The sequence below is a fragment of the Myotis lucifugus genome, unplaced genomic scaffold, assembly GCF_000147115.1.
Source record: "Myotis lucifugus unplaced genomic scaffold, Myoluc2.0 scaffold_54, whole genome shotgun sequence".
In the NCBI taxonomy this organism is placed as follows: domain Eukaryota; kingdom Metazoa; phylum Chordata; class Mammalia; order Chiroptera; family Vespertilionidae; genus Myotis; species Myotis lucifugus.
Window position 1 is genome coordinate 6,302,271 of NW_005871102.1, and position 16,049 is coordinate 6,318,319.

The window sequence follows — 16,049 nt, forward strand, 5'->3', positions numbered from 1 at the left end:
TGTTCTTTTTTGAGCTTGTCACTGAGATTCCGCGCGTGTGAGTTTGATGGTCCTTGTTTGTGAGGTGCGGGCAAAAGACACGTTTTTTTTTTTTTGTGTATTTAGCCCTTGGGGGGGCGGCGGGGGGGAGCCCGTGTTTGTGTGTGTGTGCCCGCGTGTGTGTGGGGGGGGGGGGCGGGGGGGCAGGGAGACTTCAGTCTGAAATTCTTCCCTGTATGCAGAGTACAGGAGGAGTCCTTGTCAGCAAGTGGGCCCTCCGTTGACCATGAAGCGTTCATCTCAGCAGATAAGTTTCTACCTGGGGCTCACATCAAATGATTCTTTCTTCTCTGGACCCATACTTTTCATACCAGGAAGACTCAGAGTCCAACCAAGAGCTGATGTCCAGCTGCCAGCGTCAAAAAGTGAAAGTCCTCTGTTGCTACAGCACGTTGCTAGGGAACGAAGAACCAGTGTTGCTTTGATATAAGTGTGAAGTGAGTTGTGTCAGGATGTCATTATCCCACATCGCTGTTATGTAAGAATGAAGTAAGTCATGTCATGATGTCATCATTCTACATCTGCTGTCATTGATAAGCAGTCAGCAGCCCATCTGTGGGTCCAACTGGGGTCTTATCTGTAATGAACACATGGAGAAGCAACTATGGCAAGGGGACATTAAGGCTATAAACACTGAGAGTTTGTGAGGGATATTTGAGACTTTCCGTTTGGGCCAGGTGACCCTTCCCTAACCTAAGAACTCCTCCAAATACCTTTGGGGCATTCTTTCGCGTCTTGGCGAGACATTTCTTCTGGATGGTGGTGATATGCTAGAAAGCGATCAGCCTGCCTACCAGCACTGGCGTCTCTGTTCCCTAGCAACATGCCCTAGCAACAGAGTACTTTTACTTTTGTGCTGGCAGCTGGAAATCAGCTCTTGGTTGGACAGTGGCTCTCCTGGGTGCCTCCAAGTATATAAAGGTACACATCATATTAAATGTGGACTCTATTTCTTCACTTCCCCTTGCCTCGAACTATAGTGTGATTAATCTGTCATTTGTTGGGAATATGTTATTTCTTTATTTTGCTTATTCAGAAATATTATCCTGCATGCTAGTGGCTTGTGAAAGCGAACCTGTGCTAGATGAATTACTGGCAAATACAAACTCAGTTACTGAGCATAACTTTTGCTGCCTCCCCCAAACAAAATAAAAACAAAACACCTGTCTTTGGCCTCTGCTCCTGATGTCTATCCAACTTCTTGGAAGTGGGCTGTAGTGGGCTATATCATCTTCTGAAATTCAAAAGAAAAAGAAAAAAAGGCTTCCCACTGGGGCTTCCTCACTCACCAGCTCATGTAGTCAGCACGGAGGCTGGGTGAATGGAGACAATGTCTTGCTTGTTTGTTTTCCACAAGGAACACTGAGTACTGCACCACACCAGGCTGCTGCAGTCTCCAACAGGGACACCAATGGGCCCTGGGGTGATGCCTGCAGGCAGCTGGCACTCAGGGACCTCCTCCACAGACTGTGAACTAAAGGCTGCCCCCTCGCCAGTTAAAAGGAGGGCTAAAGAACTCTTCAGGTTGCATAGCCCGTCACAGGAGACCAAGAACATATGAGCAAGAATAAATGAAATGGTCTCCCTCAGTCTCCACTCTCCCCTCTATTTTTTCTTCTCTCCCTTCTCCTTCTCCTTCCTTGCTCTCTTTCCCATTCCCTCTCCATTTCTTTGATTGTTCTCCCCCCCCACTCTGTTATGACCTCTAAGTTGGCTCAGCATCGCTGTTCAAGATCTTAGTTATATAATATGGCTTATAAAAGCAAAATAACTCTGCTGCCTGCCATGCCAGGCTGGGCAAAACCAGAGTGAAAAGAAAACACCTGGTGCTTGGCACCTCTCGGCTTCTTGGACTCTTTGCAAGGCGGATCAGCAGGAGAGGGCTTACATGTTCCAAGTGCACCAAGTGTATCTAAGTCTCTCTTGAGACCAACTCAGTCCGGGGAGAAAAAAAAACATGTCAGAGACAAGGGAGGGAGTGGGTGTTGGTAGAGAGAAACTCAATGGTTACATAATGTGAGGACTAGAGGAAGAATCTTCCATTCCTTCCACCCTCTGTCACTACTTCTGAAATTCTCAGTCAGCACTCTCCTAAAAACTTTGCAATATCCGCATTCATTTAGTAGCCCCTGGAAATGTTTATTGGTTTTTCAATAGTTGTGTAGACAAAAGGGCAGGGACATACAAATATTTTCGTACTTCTAGAAGTGACTTATTTTAACATTGTCCCCAGGGTGACTTATTTTAACATTGTCCCTGGGTCCAGATCCTGATTAAGGCAGAAATATTAATGTGGCCCCCTTGAGTTCCCTCCTGGGATTGCTGTGGCAAGAATATGGAAATCTTTGGGAGGCTAATTGCCTATCAATCACACCTGGAAAAAGGTGATTGGCCAGGATGGGCATGGCCACTGGAAGCGCTCAAAATCTAAATATGTAAACTCCCCAACAAAGGAAGTTCAGCCCTTCTTCTTTCTCTTGGCTCCAGGGACCTGGGCCCTCTTGAGACTCCTGCTGCAGGGGGTGGTGCTCCCCTGTGCACACATGGCACCCCACCATGTTGGATTTCACACGTGGATTAATGGACTTGAATCTGGCCTGAATGCTAAACCACAGCTGGCTGCAACATGGAACAGAAACTCTGGATGCTGGCCTAGTTGCTGACTCTATTGAACACCCAATGCCCCTCTTCAGGACTGGCTTAGGGGAAATGGGACATTACAATCATGCCAATAAAATCTTCTACCGCCTCTCATCCTTCCGTGGGGGGCTTCTGGGAAAATGCTGATTTCAGCAGTGCCCCAAGAACCCCACAAACAATGGAGGATTCCCACGTGTGTACCCCTCCAGCAGCAATAGGAGGAGTAGAGACATGAAGAGGAAGAAAAGAATTTCCATTCACTTGACCTCTTCATCCATAGGCTTGCACGAAAACACCAACAATAGTGCTCAGCTGGCCCCCATTTTATTTATTAAATTTGGAGTATCTTGAATGCCTTTTCCATTTAATGTCTATAGAGCAGTATAATGTGGTCACAAGGGAGCAGTTATTCTGAATTTTTATTAAAGTCAGTAGGTCTGCTGACTAGGCCATGTGGTGGAGGAGCAGAGCAAGCTGAGGTGAGTTACAATCTCAAGACAATGCAAATAAGTCCATCTGAGGCCCATGAGAAAGAGGACAACTTGCTGAGGTCCCAGCCACTTATAAAAGCAATTAATCAAATGATAACAGGAAGTGCACGAACACTTTTTCTGTAACATGGGACTAGGATATCATCCACCCCCTTATATCAGAGGGGCTCTGAGGAATGAATTATAGACAAATAGTTGACAGAGCCCAAGAACCTTCTGTCTATAAAGCCCTGGAAAGGGCAGAATTAGAAAGGGTTGGCAGTAGAGCCATGCTTTAACAATTATCGTAACTTCTATGCTCCGCCTCCTTGTTCCTAGTGACAGGTTCCCAACCCAATGAATTCGTTTTTGTGTATAGCTTCTGGAAGAGATATTCCTAGGTTCCTTTCTCCTTTATAAGATACTATAACCTTGGCAAAACGTTCATGTAGGATACCTGTGTTATGTACCTATTGTGTGTGTGTGTGTGTGTGTGTGTGTATACCTAAATATAGTATGTTTATATTGTACATATATCTGAATATTATAAAATCAAACATGACTTAAAAATATATTGCCCTAACCGGTTTGGCTCAGTGGATAGAGCATCGGCCTGCGGACTCAAGGGTCCCAGGTTCGATTCCGGTCAAGGGCATGTACCTTGGTTGCGGGCACATCCCCAGTAGGGGGCGTGCAAGAGGCAGCTGATCGATGTTTCTAACTCTCTATCCCTCTTCCCTCCTCTCTGTAAAAAATCAATAAAATATATTTAAAAATATATATATATTGTTATTGATTCCAGAGAGGAAGGGAGAGATAGAAATGATGAGAGAGAATCATTGATCGGCTGCCTCCTGCACGCCCCACACTGGGGATTGGAGCCTGCAACCTGGGCATGCGCCCTGACCGGGAATCGAACTGTGACCTGGTTCATAGGTTAATGCTCAACCACTGAGCCATGCCGGCTGGGCTCAAATATGACATTTTAAAAAATGAGTGCCGGTGATTGAACTACAAGCTATAAAATGCCAGGGCTCTGATCAGCTCCAGCCATTTACAGTAGCAATGTACCTGGAGCCTCCGGAATTATATGATGAATTGCCACTTTATATTAGTTATAACTCATAAAGCAACACGAGGCTCCTGGCAGCACACCTCGACCAGAATTAACCAAGACAGCAGAGTCATTAAAAGCCCAGGGAAACAGAACTTTGCTTAGTGCCATGACTGGGGTTAAAACACAGCCAAAGCACTAAGACCTCTTGTTGGAGGGTTTGACACCACCCGATAGAGTTAGTTGCAGGCATAGAGCTCACAAATCTGATACTGAACAGTAATTTACTAAGCAAGGACTGTCGGCAATGTGACAGGTCTGGGGATACAGTCCTGAGAAAGAAAAGCAGGATTCCTGCCTTCACGGAGTTGTCAGAAAGTTCTATTGAGTGATGAGCTTTCTTTGGGACAGCAAGTTACTTGGCAGACTTTGCGCCTTATTGGTATAAGGGCCGGGCAGTAGCAGGAATTACCTAAGAGCAGCCTTTGATGAGATTGGTGAAGCCCCAGAATCAAACATTCGCTTAGAAACTTCTTTCATTCACTCAGTGTGCCATTCTACCTGGGAGCACCCAGCAGTGACCATCCAAGGGACTCCTAGGAATCTTCTCTTAGCTCCCTGGCATTCCTGTTAGCTTGTGCAGTCATCCTTCAGCTCTTCTCCTATGACTGGCAGGATGAAATGAAGGGAACTTATGTTTAACATGGAGAGTTCCTTTTGTGAATGTTGGCCTCTGTCTCTTTAAGGCTGAAGGCTTGGCTGTCATTGTTTAATCTCACTGATAAAGTTATCATGTAACCCAGTGTCTGTTAAATGAGCTATAAAAAACACCTTTGAAATACAAGAGAAGTGCATTGTGACCTGCAGGTCACATCGAATTCTAGGCAGGAGGGTAGGGTAGAGAAGGAAATACCCTTGTTGCTTCCACCTAAATTCTGATCAAATTACTCTAGAATTCTTTGTCACGTAATCTTCGTCAGGGAATTGGTTTCAATGAGCAAAAAATCAAAGTGCTCAAGTCACTGCCTCAATCTAGGCCTTGCGCTGTGCAGAGTCTACCCCAAGCACTGCAAGGCTGACCCAGCGAAGAGAAGCCGAGAAGACCAAGAGCTTCAGTTGAAATAAGAACCACCAAGTAATTTATCAGTGAAACCAGGAAGACACTGATAGGGGGGCACTCTTAATAATCATGCTGAAACAGTAGGTGCAAACTGGGACTAGACCCAGCAAACTCATAGGTAAGATCATCCATCCTACTTTGAAAATCAAATTGTGCCTGGAGCCAACCATCCTAGAAAAATCTAAAAAAAATACGGAAGACTGGAGCAAACTAGTCACCTGCCCAAAGAAAACTCATTTGTTCGCTGTAACAGGCCCCAGTTAACTCTGAACTGACTGAGGACATCACCTTTAAAAACAGAAATATGAACAAAGTGTAGTGATTACTACTGGCCACAATACCTGACATTTTAGGTTCAAGTGTTGGATGAATAAGTGGCTTTGCTAGAAATGCGTACAACACTATGGAGCAGGAGGGAGCTCCTACCCAGCCTGATGTAGAAATGAACTAAGGCAGGAATGAGCCAGGATAAGGTGGAAGAACTTCCAGGTAAAGGGACCAAGAGCAAAGGCACGGAGGTGTAACATGAGCTTTTGGGGAATCATAGGCAGCTCTCTGGTCTAGTGCAGTGGTCAGCAAACTGCGGCCCCTTGAGTGTGGCTCTTCCACAAAATACCACGTACGGGTGCGCACATACAGTGCAATTGAAACTTCGTGGCCACACTCAAGGGGCCCAAGAGCCGCATGTGGCTCGCGAGCCGCAGTTTGCCGACCACTGGTCTAGTGCAAGGGAAGGCCCATCCAGGGCATATGTGGGCTGGCTGACCCTGAGCACACCCAGCCTCGGAAGGCTTTAACCAGGATAGCAACGCGGTCAATATTTGCCATTTAGATGAATCACTGGCAGCTGGGCAGAGGATGAAATCGAGACCAGTTAACAACACAAATACTTCAGGCTGCTATAAAATTATGGCAGAGGAGTGGTTCAAAACAACGTTTCAGTGTGGTAGGTCAAAGCCCAGCTCTGAGGCCAAGGGGTTGGGGTGGAGGGTTGTACCCTATTATGTCTCTAGGGCTGAGATATGCCTTCATCCAGAGATGCCAAATACCCAAAGTACAAGGAAGGGTTGTTCAGCAATATGACTCGATTTTTAATTCCAAGAACAGGTAAACTTGAACTTATTTGGCCTCTTAAATACTCATGCCCCTCCCTCCCCCTTTTTGGTAGGAGAGGGAATAAAATGGCACACAGGGATTTAAAAGAAGCAAGTCAGAAGATATAAATGTTAGCTTGATTTAGAGCTGCTCTGGGCAGTTAACAGTTTGTTTACAACGAGGAGTTATCTAACCCTGAACATACTGTACATGGTAATGAGAAGTCGTCATGGCAAAAAAAAACCACAGCCAGCTTGCTGCCCCAGCCAACACAAAAACAGCCAGGAACAGTAGGGATGAAGGTGGGGTTTGTTTGCTTTTTATTATAAAAGAAAAAAATAACTCCTCAGTATCTTAACGAACGAAAAGGAATATTTCACACTCAGAACAGACACCAGGATACAAAATTACAAGTGTTTAACCCCAGTCTTGTCCCCCTCCCCTCTAGGGGCAGACAGGAAGGAGACAGTGGAAGCAAACAAGCAATTCTGTAAGAGACTTCAAATCCCTACAAATATGATTAAAATCTAAACTGGTTTTGCTTTAAAAAAAAATTTTTTTTAATATATCAAAAGGCCTGCTTTAGTGACATGCTAGTCCCCCAGAAAATAACCCAATACCCCCCTTGTCAGTAACATACATGCTCAAGTTGACCAGCCAACTCATAATTCTAAACCCCTGTGCATACATGTGTCTTTATAATCCAAAGCCAAGGGGCTCGGGTGACTGCTATTTGCTCCTGTTAGCCAACCCGTGTCCAGAAGGGCAGGCAGGGCACAGAGAAACCCTTAAATGGTAGTGAGGCTTTAACAGCCCCTAAGAGCCAACTTTTCAAGCACTGCCACCCTCACCCCCTCCCCTCAAAAGGTGAGCCTTATTTCTAATCAGACTTCTCGCCTCAACTTTGGCTCCCAGCGACCAGAACGGTTTTTGTCCTTGAGAAAAAGCACACAGATCTGCACACCCATATATATAATTTTTTTGTTTTTGCATTTAAATATAAAAATACTACTCTGATTTGTGTTATAAACGGAGGACCAAGCAACGAGAACTTTTTCTTCGAAGGTAGGGCTACCCACCCATCCCTTTATGCTGAGCTTGCCTTCCAGTGAGGGCACTCAGCCCCAGGCCAGGGAAGCAGGTCACTGCGAAGGGGTCACAGTTGGCAGGTAAGAGGGCTTCCTGCCTGCTGCCCCTGCCCCCCCCTTTCCTAATTCTCACTTTCATTAGAAAGCTGCTTATAACCTTTTATGGAACTTCCCAACCAAAGGGAGTTTCTAACCTAGTCACAGAGCACGCCCAGCACTCCTACCCCCTTCAGCTACCTCCAAGAAGAAAAAGGCCCTTCCCCTCCCTTCACAAATACTATGCTCACTGTCCAGATAGCTACGCCTGTTGGACAAACACCTGATTAAGTGAAGCAGTGGTTATGTTTCCCCGCCCCCCTCCCCACTAACACACTAGAAAGCTTTAGTGATAGGGGAAAAAAGGGTGTGTGTGTGTGAAGAGTCTAAGAACTTGACCCCTTTAACCTGGCCAAAGAAAGCAAGAGATATTAACTGGGCAGGAGGAATAAAAAAAGACCTTGATATTCTGCCCTTTTGAGTTACATTTGTTATGACAATCGAGGGGCGAGAGTGGGAGCGGGATGAAGAAGTAATTAGAAGGAGCTGGATGGCTGCAAGTCTAGTCCACTTAGTTTTTGTACTGGAAGGGCTCATCGCCAGTTTCGTTGAGAAGACACGTGCGGATGAGGGCTTCTGTCACTGCAAAGGGGTCGCAGTTGGCAGAGGGGCGCCGGTCTTCAAAGTACCCCTTCTTCTCCTGGCCCACAGACCGGGGAATGCGGATGCTGGCGCTACGGTTGGCCACGCCGGCGGAGAAGTCGTTGATGTTGGAGGTTTCGTTGAATCCGGTGAGGCGCCGGGCATTGTCCCGGCCCCCCTTGGGGTCGTAGGCTCGGATGTGGTACTGGTGCCGCTTGCTCAGCCTCTCGATGGACTCCTCGATGTACCTAGAGGAAACAGAGAAGATGAGGGTCCGTCCACCTGTCCCCAGGAAACCTGTCCTTCAGGGGCAGGAGCAGGTACGGATTCAAGAATGGAGTGACTTATCTCTCAAAGACTTTTCCCAGTTTCCAATTCACCTCCACATCGCTCCAGCAGAGCAAATGTTCCCCTTGTTCCTGGCCTGTCCCAGTGCTCAGAAATAGTGCCAGACACCCAGTACATGACATTTGTTGAATGAAAAGATCCCAGACTTTCTCTCACCCATAAGCATGAAGTTCATTCACATGCCTGTACTGTTACTAATTTAGTTCTTATTAAAGATTTTCACATGCCATGAAGCTCTGTCAACTTTCCCTACTGCCACCCTTGAGTCCTATTCCTGGAGTCATTTTGACACTTTTCAAATAGGAACAGGACCACAGGATTAGTAGACAGTTTTTGAGGCCAAGTGGCAAAAGCTAAGGTCCGAACTAAGAAGTCTGGCTTACTCATCCCCAATACATCACGCCCCTGGCAAGTCTTCTCGCACAGAAATAAGACGGCCCCAGCAGGAGAAGGCACTCACTTCAGACCGTTCTCCTCTCGCATGGCCTTGGTGCTGAAGTTGGTGTGGCAGCCTGCACCATTCCAGTTGCCGGGAATGGGCTTGGGATCAAAGGTTGCGATCACTCCGAAGTCTTCACACACTCGGTGCAAGATGAAACGGGCCACCCAGAGATGATCTCCCATGTCGATGCCTTCACAGGGTCCTATTTGGAATTCCCACTAGAGAACAAGAAGGTTGGCCTTGAATATAAAGCCAACTGCTCACCCCACTCACCCCACTCTGAAACCCGCTCCCTTCTCCCTCCTCTAGTCCATCCAACCTTTTAGGTTTTGGGTTAAGGAGGGGAGCATCAGCAGCCCTTGCTACCAAAAAGCCTCTACTTGCCTAGTGATGGGGAAAGCGGCGGATGAGAGCCATTTACCTGGGCAGGCATGACCTCGGCATTTGTCCCTGCGATCTTGATGCCAGCGTACAAGCAGGCCCGGTAGTGAGCCTCCACAATATCCCTGCCGTAGGCTCTGTCTGCTCCCACGCCGCAGTAGTATGGACCTGTAGAGGCATCAAGACGAAATGTCGAGAGAGGAAATCCAGAACACCCCCCATTTCCACCTAAGATGCAAAGCCCAAGGTCAGCAATCAGAAAGCTCTACTAACACTGGCTCTCCGGAATCACTGTCCCTACCTTCACCTGGCAGTAGGGCAGTAGGGCAGGGGGCTCCTCAGTGGAGCCAAAGGTTTCCCCCCAGTATCAATGGCTAAACATCTATGTTTGGGTCTGGGTAACGTGAGGGCACAGTATCATTCCAGCAAGTCTCAGGGACACTCCCATAGCTTTTTGATCCACAAGGAGTCACTGCCATCTCTGGGGAAAGAGACTTTCCTCACCAATTAAGCAGCTGGGGAGGAGCCAAGTTCACCTCTCACCCAGGAGACTTACCTTGGGGTCCAGGGAAGCCATTGGAAGGCCAGCCAAAAGGGTGCCCATCTGTGCCCATGAGAGTATATTCCTGCTCCATTCCAAACCAGGGATGCTGATTGCTCACCATGTCCATTATCCGTTTGCAGGTATATCTTAAATTGGTCTCTAGAAAAAAAAAAGAGACAACAATCCTTTAGAGCAGTGGTTCTCAACCTATGGGTCGCGACCCCTTTGGCAGTTGAACGACCCTTTCACAGGGGTCGCCTAAGACCATCCTGCATATCAGATATTTACATGACGATTCAGAACAGTAGCAACATTACAGTTATGAAGCAGCAACGAAAATAATTTTATGGTTGGGTTACAACATGAGGAACTGTATTTAAAGGGCCAGAAGGTTGAGAACCACTGCTTTAGAGACATCTGGACAAATATACTGAATCTCGGTGCTGGTGGGGAAAAAAGAAGTTCTTGCGAATCCACGCAGCCAAAGTGTTGAGAGAAAGCTAAACTGGCCCTGTTTACCTTGCTGGGTCCCATTGGTGTAAAAGAGGAAAATGGGAGATGCTCTAATTAAACACTTGTAGGGAGGTTCCCCAAAAATTTGTTATAATCAAGTCACAAGACAGTGGCTCCAGGAAAGGGCAAGTGTTCACCTTATCAGCATGCTGGCCGCCTCGTAAGTACCCAACGCCAGGCACTTACACTGTCTATTCACGAGACAGCCGCTTGTACAGCCCGACCTAGTTCTAGTTTCTTGGGCATTTAAAAACAAACCTACAATTTTTATTGAATCACTTGTGTATTGGGAGCCTTGAATTCATTTCGGGTGAGAAGATGAGTTATAAAGAATTGGATAGTGCAAAAGAAAAACGTTACAATGAGATGAGCTCAACTGGAAACAATTTCTAAGCAAGATGGGAACTTTAAAATAAGTAAATACAGACGTACTGACTGCTTAACTATGCCCCGGGACCCATTTTAAACGGTCTGCATCAACAAAATCCACAACCGAGTCTTCCTAACCACCCTGAGAAGGGTATTAGACATCTCTACCTTTACAAGTGAGAAAATGAGGCTGAGATATTAGGTGGCTGCCCAGGTTACAAGGCAGGCAGCAGAGCCAGGAAACCCATGACTGTCTTGGCCATCAGAGCTCACGCCCTTTACCACAATGATACAGGCTCTCAAAACAAAGGCATTACAAAACTAAGTGACTTGCCAAAAAGTCTCAATGCCAAAGGGTAGCAAGAGACTACACAGAAGTGAGATTTCAGCTGAGTTTAAAAAGATGAATGGCCGTGAACTGGGAAGGATAGGCATGCCTGACGAAACCCAAAGGTGCAGTTACAGCAAACCTCGAGGTAAACGTATGTTATCAATGAACCAAGAGGCTCATACTTCAGTCAGTGGACAGACAAGGAAGAAAACAAGATGTCTGGAATGAAGCAGCCACCGATAGTTGATGTCAAACTGCTCTTGATTATTTGCACATATTAACTCATTTAATCCTTCAAACGACTTTAGGAGATGGATTTTATTACTCATTTTAAAATCAGGATAGGGGAATGAAGGATAGGGGATAAGTAACTTGCCCAAGTTCATAGCTAAGAAGTGGCAGATCCCAAATTCAAACCCAACGTTCTAACTTCAGAACCATGTTCTTAAAATCTACAGGCGTGCAGGCCGGACTGTGTCACGGGGGACTCCACCAGCAAAGGGACTTAGAAGAATTCAATTTTATGCAACCAACAAGAGACCATGGGAGGATGGCCCACTTTACCACTTGGAATGAGGAAGTTCAAGGTGGAGATGCACATTCAACCCCCAACTCCTCCCCCTCCCCCGACTCCTAAAACATTGAGACAGTCCATTACTAATTTGGCAATAGCCTCTCCCTCTCCTTTCTTCCATTCATGAATTGGGGTGGGGGTATCCATATCTATCCTATACACACCTGCAGGTTTGCGGTTGTATTTTAAGACTTCACAGAACACCAGCTTGTTGGGGTCCTTGCGGAAAGGGTCCCGAAACATGGTAGCAGGAACAAGATACATGTCACTGTTGGAGCCTTCAGACTGCATAGTACTAGAGCCATCAAAATTCCACTCGGGCAACTCTGGGGTAAAAAGAGAGGAAAGTTAAGTTAAAAATGCACAGCTTTCCAGGCAGCACACAGCCCTTCACTCACCCTCTACACTCTCATTTCCAGAAAGCGAGTGATGCATGTCTGCCACTATTAATACGCACTGTGACCCTGTGCACATAGCCCTACAGTTCTGAGTTCTAGTAAGACCCTGACATCACTTCCTTAACGAAATAACAGTCACAAGGACAACCTAAGAATGATGGTTCTTCCCTTAATAAGACCACTGGACACCAAGGAGACAAATGGAAATATTCTGACATCAGCAGTCAGTCATCATTTTAAATATTGAAATAGGAGAAACAAGGATTCTCAATTCCCCCACTAGACCATCTGTGTTTCTTCTTTCTCTGTTTCATCACCCGCTCCCTGACTGGGTCTATGGTCTGTCCTTATTTTATAGATGAGGAAACAGACGACCAGGAGGATGACTTGTTCAAGGATGCTACCACAACACTTATCCACTTCTTCCACTATGCTTAAAGGCCGGTTTCTTCCTCTCTCCAGCGGACTGAGTTCTCCGAAGGCACAAACCAAACTCTTACCTGTATCCCCAAAGTCTTTCTAATACCTGCCGCATAGCAGATACACAAAGAATGTTTTATATTATGGTCACTCATTCACTCAAATGTCAAGTTATCAGAAGAGGCAGCTATCCTAAAAGTAGGTAAGAGGTGACAGTTGTTCTCTGATCCCTTTTTCTAGAAGGAAGAGGGCGATGGCTTCCCTAGTCTAGACCAAAAAAAAAAAAAGGCTACAACTCATATAATGACTGTTAGTGGAACAAGTAATCAGATTATTTAAGAATTTCCAAAAGTGGCTCAGCTGGTGTGGCTCAGTGGTTGAGTGTTGGCCTATGAACCAGGAGGTCATGGTTTGATTCCCAGGTGGGACACATGCCTGGGTTGCAGGCTTGGTCCCCAGTGTGGGATGTGCAGGAGGCAGCCGATCAATGATTCTCTCTCATCGTTGATGTTTCTCTCTCTCCCTCTCCCTTTCTCTCTGAAATCCATAAAAAAAAATATATATATATATATATTAAAAAAAAATCCCAAAGTGTCATCCGTTAAAAACACATGAATGGCTGGTCCTTTTAAGAAAGCACTTTAGGGTGTTGACTTCGCATCTAGAACCCCAATGATATGAGTTCAAAACAGTATTCAAAGAGTTTGTAAAGTAGATGTCTCAGTCAGATTAGAGCAATGGTTAACAAACTGGGTTCCTGGGGGGGCCTTAAGCCAACGAAAGGCTACCCAAGTCCGCAAAGAATCCAGCCCCCTTTTACCCCCCCAACCAGACTTTATTTTTTGTCTTATATATACTGACTTACACACAAGATTTCATTGAAATAAAGGAGCCCATTGTGGCCACGCTTGGAGGCAGTGTAAGAGCTTAATGTTGAGTGACTAAAGTCTGAAAAGCCCTGCCTTAGAAAAGCTTTCCAAACAGAACAATAAAGAGGCCCAATCTAGTGGCTTGGTCTCAGGCTGCCCACCCAGCACAGACTCCCCACTCTGCTCACCTTCTATACTCTTGGGCTCACTGTCCAGGGTGCGGGTCTTGCATCGCAGTCCTTCTCCAGTACCGTCAATCCAGATGTACATAGCTTGGACTTTATCACCCTGAGGCAGGGACATGTACATCTGCTTGATGCCTTTGTTCAAGTGGGAACTCGCCGAGGTGGACATGGTGGAAGTTGCTCTGGTGAGAAAAAGAAAATAAATAAATGAAGAACACCAATTCCAAAAGGAATCCCTCTATAAGGACAATGAAATCAAGAAGTCACAGAGGGAGTGGTGACCCCCTCCCCTCGGAAGTTACACACTTCAAGGGTCTATTTATTACTCTGCTTTCGGGGGGATTAAAGATTTATGTTAGACGAAAACCTCCTTATAAGCTTCCTCAAGCTAGAATCTTGAGGGCTAAGCTTTATTTTCTCAGTGTGGCCATGGCAGGGAACTGGTTTTACTTATTTATTTATTTTTATACTAAGACACTGGGGAGGAGGGGAGGGAACCCAAAACAAAAGACACAGAAGTTCAGAAACACAAATTTACAGAACAGACGTGGTCTTCTAAGACAAACAAAATCCAGCCACAGAAAGGCTTGTCGGCCATGGTCTCTGGGTGAGTCTTCCGTTTGCCTGGCATCCTTAGTGGGCATGTCAATAAAAAACCCGTTTTGAAGATTCCTCCAAACCCTGGGGGCGGGGGGGGGGGGGGGGGGACCTCACATTTAGATAGTAGGTAGGATAAAACAAGGGGGTTAGCCAGGCTTAAAAGGCTGGTGGCGCCTAAAAGAGCTGCCGTCCTTATAGTCACCCAGATTAAAAAATAGCTGATCCAAGTTGGATCCTAAGATGCATGCTGCCATCATTTCCATCAGTCAAAGCCAAAATTCTCACTTCAAGAAGGTAAGTTTGAGAATGACATGCTGAGACTCCCACTAGAGAGCTTTTCAAGGAATGAGGGGATTCCCACTCATAAATGAAAAAGATGTGCAGTTTCAAAAGCCGACGCCTGCTAGAAACTGCAAGCCAACACCACAACACCTCGGAAAAGAAGACACTCTGCAGCCACAAAACCTAAGAGGAATCGGTTCTATTGCTCCCTCCCCTCCCCGCCCCCCTCGGTGGCCAGGGGTGGTTCAAAAGGGAACATATTGTTCTCCTCCTATGACTTGGGCAACTCAAGTACAATGACAAAGTTTCTATGGGCAACCGTCCATGTTTACCCAGCTGAAAACATCAGCTTCTTCCAAAATCTTCGCCCTTCCCCTGGGGAAGAGGAACTCGCCTCTCAAGTCGCCCTTTGCCTACCGTCTTAGAAGACTCGGTGGATCAAATCCCACCCTCACCCCCACACCCGCTTCTTAAGTCCAGAAGGAACAAATCCCCCCGATCCCTTCACAGCTCCCAATAAAAGCTACACAACCCAGTCTCCGGCTTTCCTCCCAGACACCAAGCCCACTTCCTCCCATCAGCCTGGGTGGGGGATGATCTTGGATCTTCTGCTCTTTTCCGTGACACAAGTTGGTCGCCAACAGCCTAGTTGTTTACTGTATCACCTGATGCCACCGCGTGCCTAGCTGACCCGGTGAGGAGGAACACAGGGTCCTGCCGTTTTGAGCTGTTTCTGCAGCTGCCGCTGGCTGGAGAGCCTCCTCCCGGTCTCCTCACTCACCCCAGCCACAGAAGGTCAAGCGGATCGTTGAAGTTGCACTCTTTGGACCTTCTCTTTTTGGAGTGGCGTTCGTGCCTGCCCTCCTTGTCCGGCTCTGGCTGGAACATGCTCCGGGACGAGGGAGTCGAATGTGGCGAGGGAATGGAGCCCGGAGAGGCAGCGGGAGAGAACGAGGGAGTCAGAGAGCGATCATACCAGGACGGGCCGGAATACGCATGCTGGTGGCTTGCGGTCTTCATCGTAACTCGCGATTTCTCTCCTGGGTTGTTCATGGAGTAGGCGACAAAGCCGAAGCAGTTGGGGGACTGCTCTGAGGAAATGGACTTCTGGTCATCTTCATTTTGCTTCGCTGTCTTCACCGAGGATCTGCGGCTCGGGGAGAATACCCCTGGGCCACCCCCGGGGTAGTTGGAATAATCCACTTTGAGAGCAGCCCTTCCCTACTGAAATGTCCGGGACAGTTGGTGCCCCGCCGCCCCTCGGGCCCCCGGCCCGATCTCAGGGCCTGGCCGTGGGGGCCATACCCCTACGAGGCCCAAGGCTGGGGGACAGCGCGCCGAGGCCGCCTCTCCTCGGCCAGGCCAGGCCTCTCCACTGGCCAGGCCCGCCGCCGCGCCGCAGCCCGGGGTCCCCATTGTTCAGTCACAGTGGCAGGTCCCCGGGACGGGACCGCAGCCGGCGCTGACCGCACTAACACGGCCACTCGCCTCCACGGAGGCCGCTAGAAGAGCATCAAGACCACGACGATCGCCGAGGCCCGCGCCGCGGGGAGGAGGGCGCGCTCCCGCAGGGGCCACCCGGCGACTCATCCACCGCGCGCACAGCAGC

General features: G+C 47.4%; 1 protein-coding gene and 1 long non-coding RNA gene across 6 annotated transcripts in view; both read right to left on the minus strand.

Moving 5' to 3' along the window:
• LOC106697213 overlaps positions 1-3,680 on the minus strand; it is a 130,307-nt gene extending 126,627 nt beyond the window's left edge. For all 4 annotated transcript variants that reach the window (XR_002829343.1, XR_002829341.1, XR_002829340.1 and 1 more), the window contains exon 1: positions 299-3,680. This is a non-coding gene — a long non-coding RNA (uncharacterized LOC106697213). The remainder of the gene's footprint in view (positions 1-298) is intronic.
• Positions 3,681-6,715: 3,035 nt separating this feature from the next.
• Positions 6,716-15,724, minus strand: GLUL (glutamate-ammonia ligase). 2 transcript variants are annotated; one of them, XM_014456075.2, is made up of 7 exons: positions 15,417-15,724; positions 13,562-13,740; positions 11,851-12,012; positions 9,912-10,058; positions 9,396-9,523; positions 8,993-9,192; positions 6,716-8,432 (listed from the first exon to the last, which is right to left on the minus strand). In XM_014456075.2, exons 2-7 carry the CDS (start codon positions 13,725-13,727, stop codon positions 8,114-8,116), a joined length of 1,122 nt encoding a protein of 373 aa, XP_014311561.1. In that variant the 5' UTR covers positions 13,728-13,740; positions 15,417-15,724; the 3' UTR covers positions 6,716-8,113. The 2 variants fall into 2 exon arrangements, with proteins under 2 accessions (XP_014311561.1, XP_006089045.3); XM_006088983.3 differs by having other exon boundaries at positions 15,222-15,724.
• Positions 15,725-16,049: the final 325 nt, after the last annotated feature.

What these genes read in the sequence shown, in the direction of transcription:
- GLUL (XM_006088983.3), bottom strand. Translation starts at nt 15,493, where the DNA reads ATGAACAACCCAGGAGAGAAATCGCGAGTTACGATGAAGACCGCAAGC. An exon ending in ATACAACCGCAAACCTGCAG is followed by an intron (nt 10,059 to 11,850) that starts GTGTGTATAGGA and finishes TTTTTTTTCTAG; the next exon opens with AGACCAATTTAAGATATACC. An exon ending in CCGAGGTCATGCCTGCCCAG is followed by an intron (nt 9,193 to 9,395) that starts GTAAATGGCTCT and finishes CTTGTTCTCTAG; the next exon opens with TGGGAATTCCAAATAGGACC.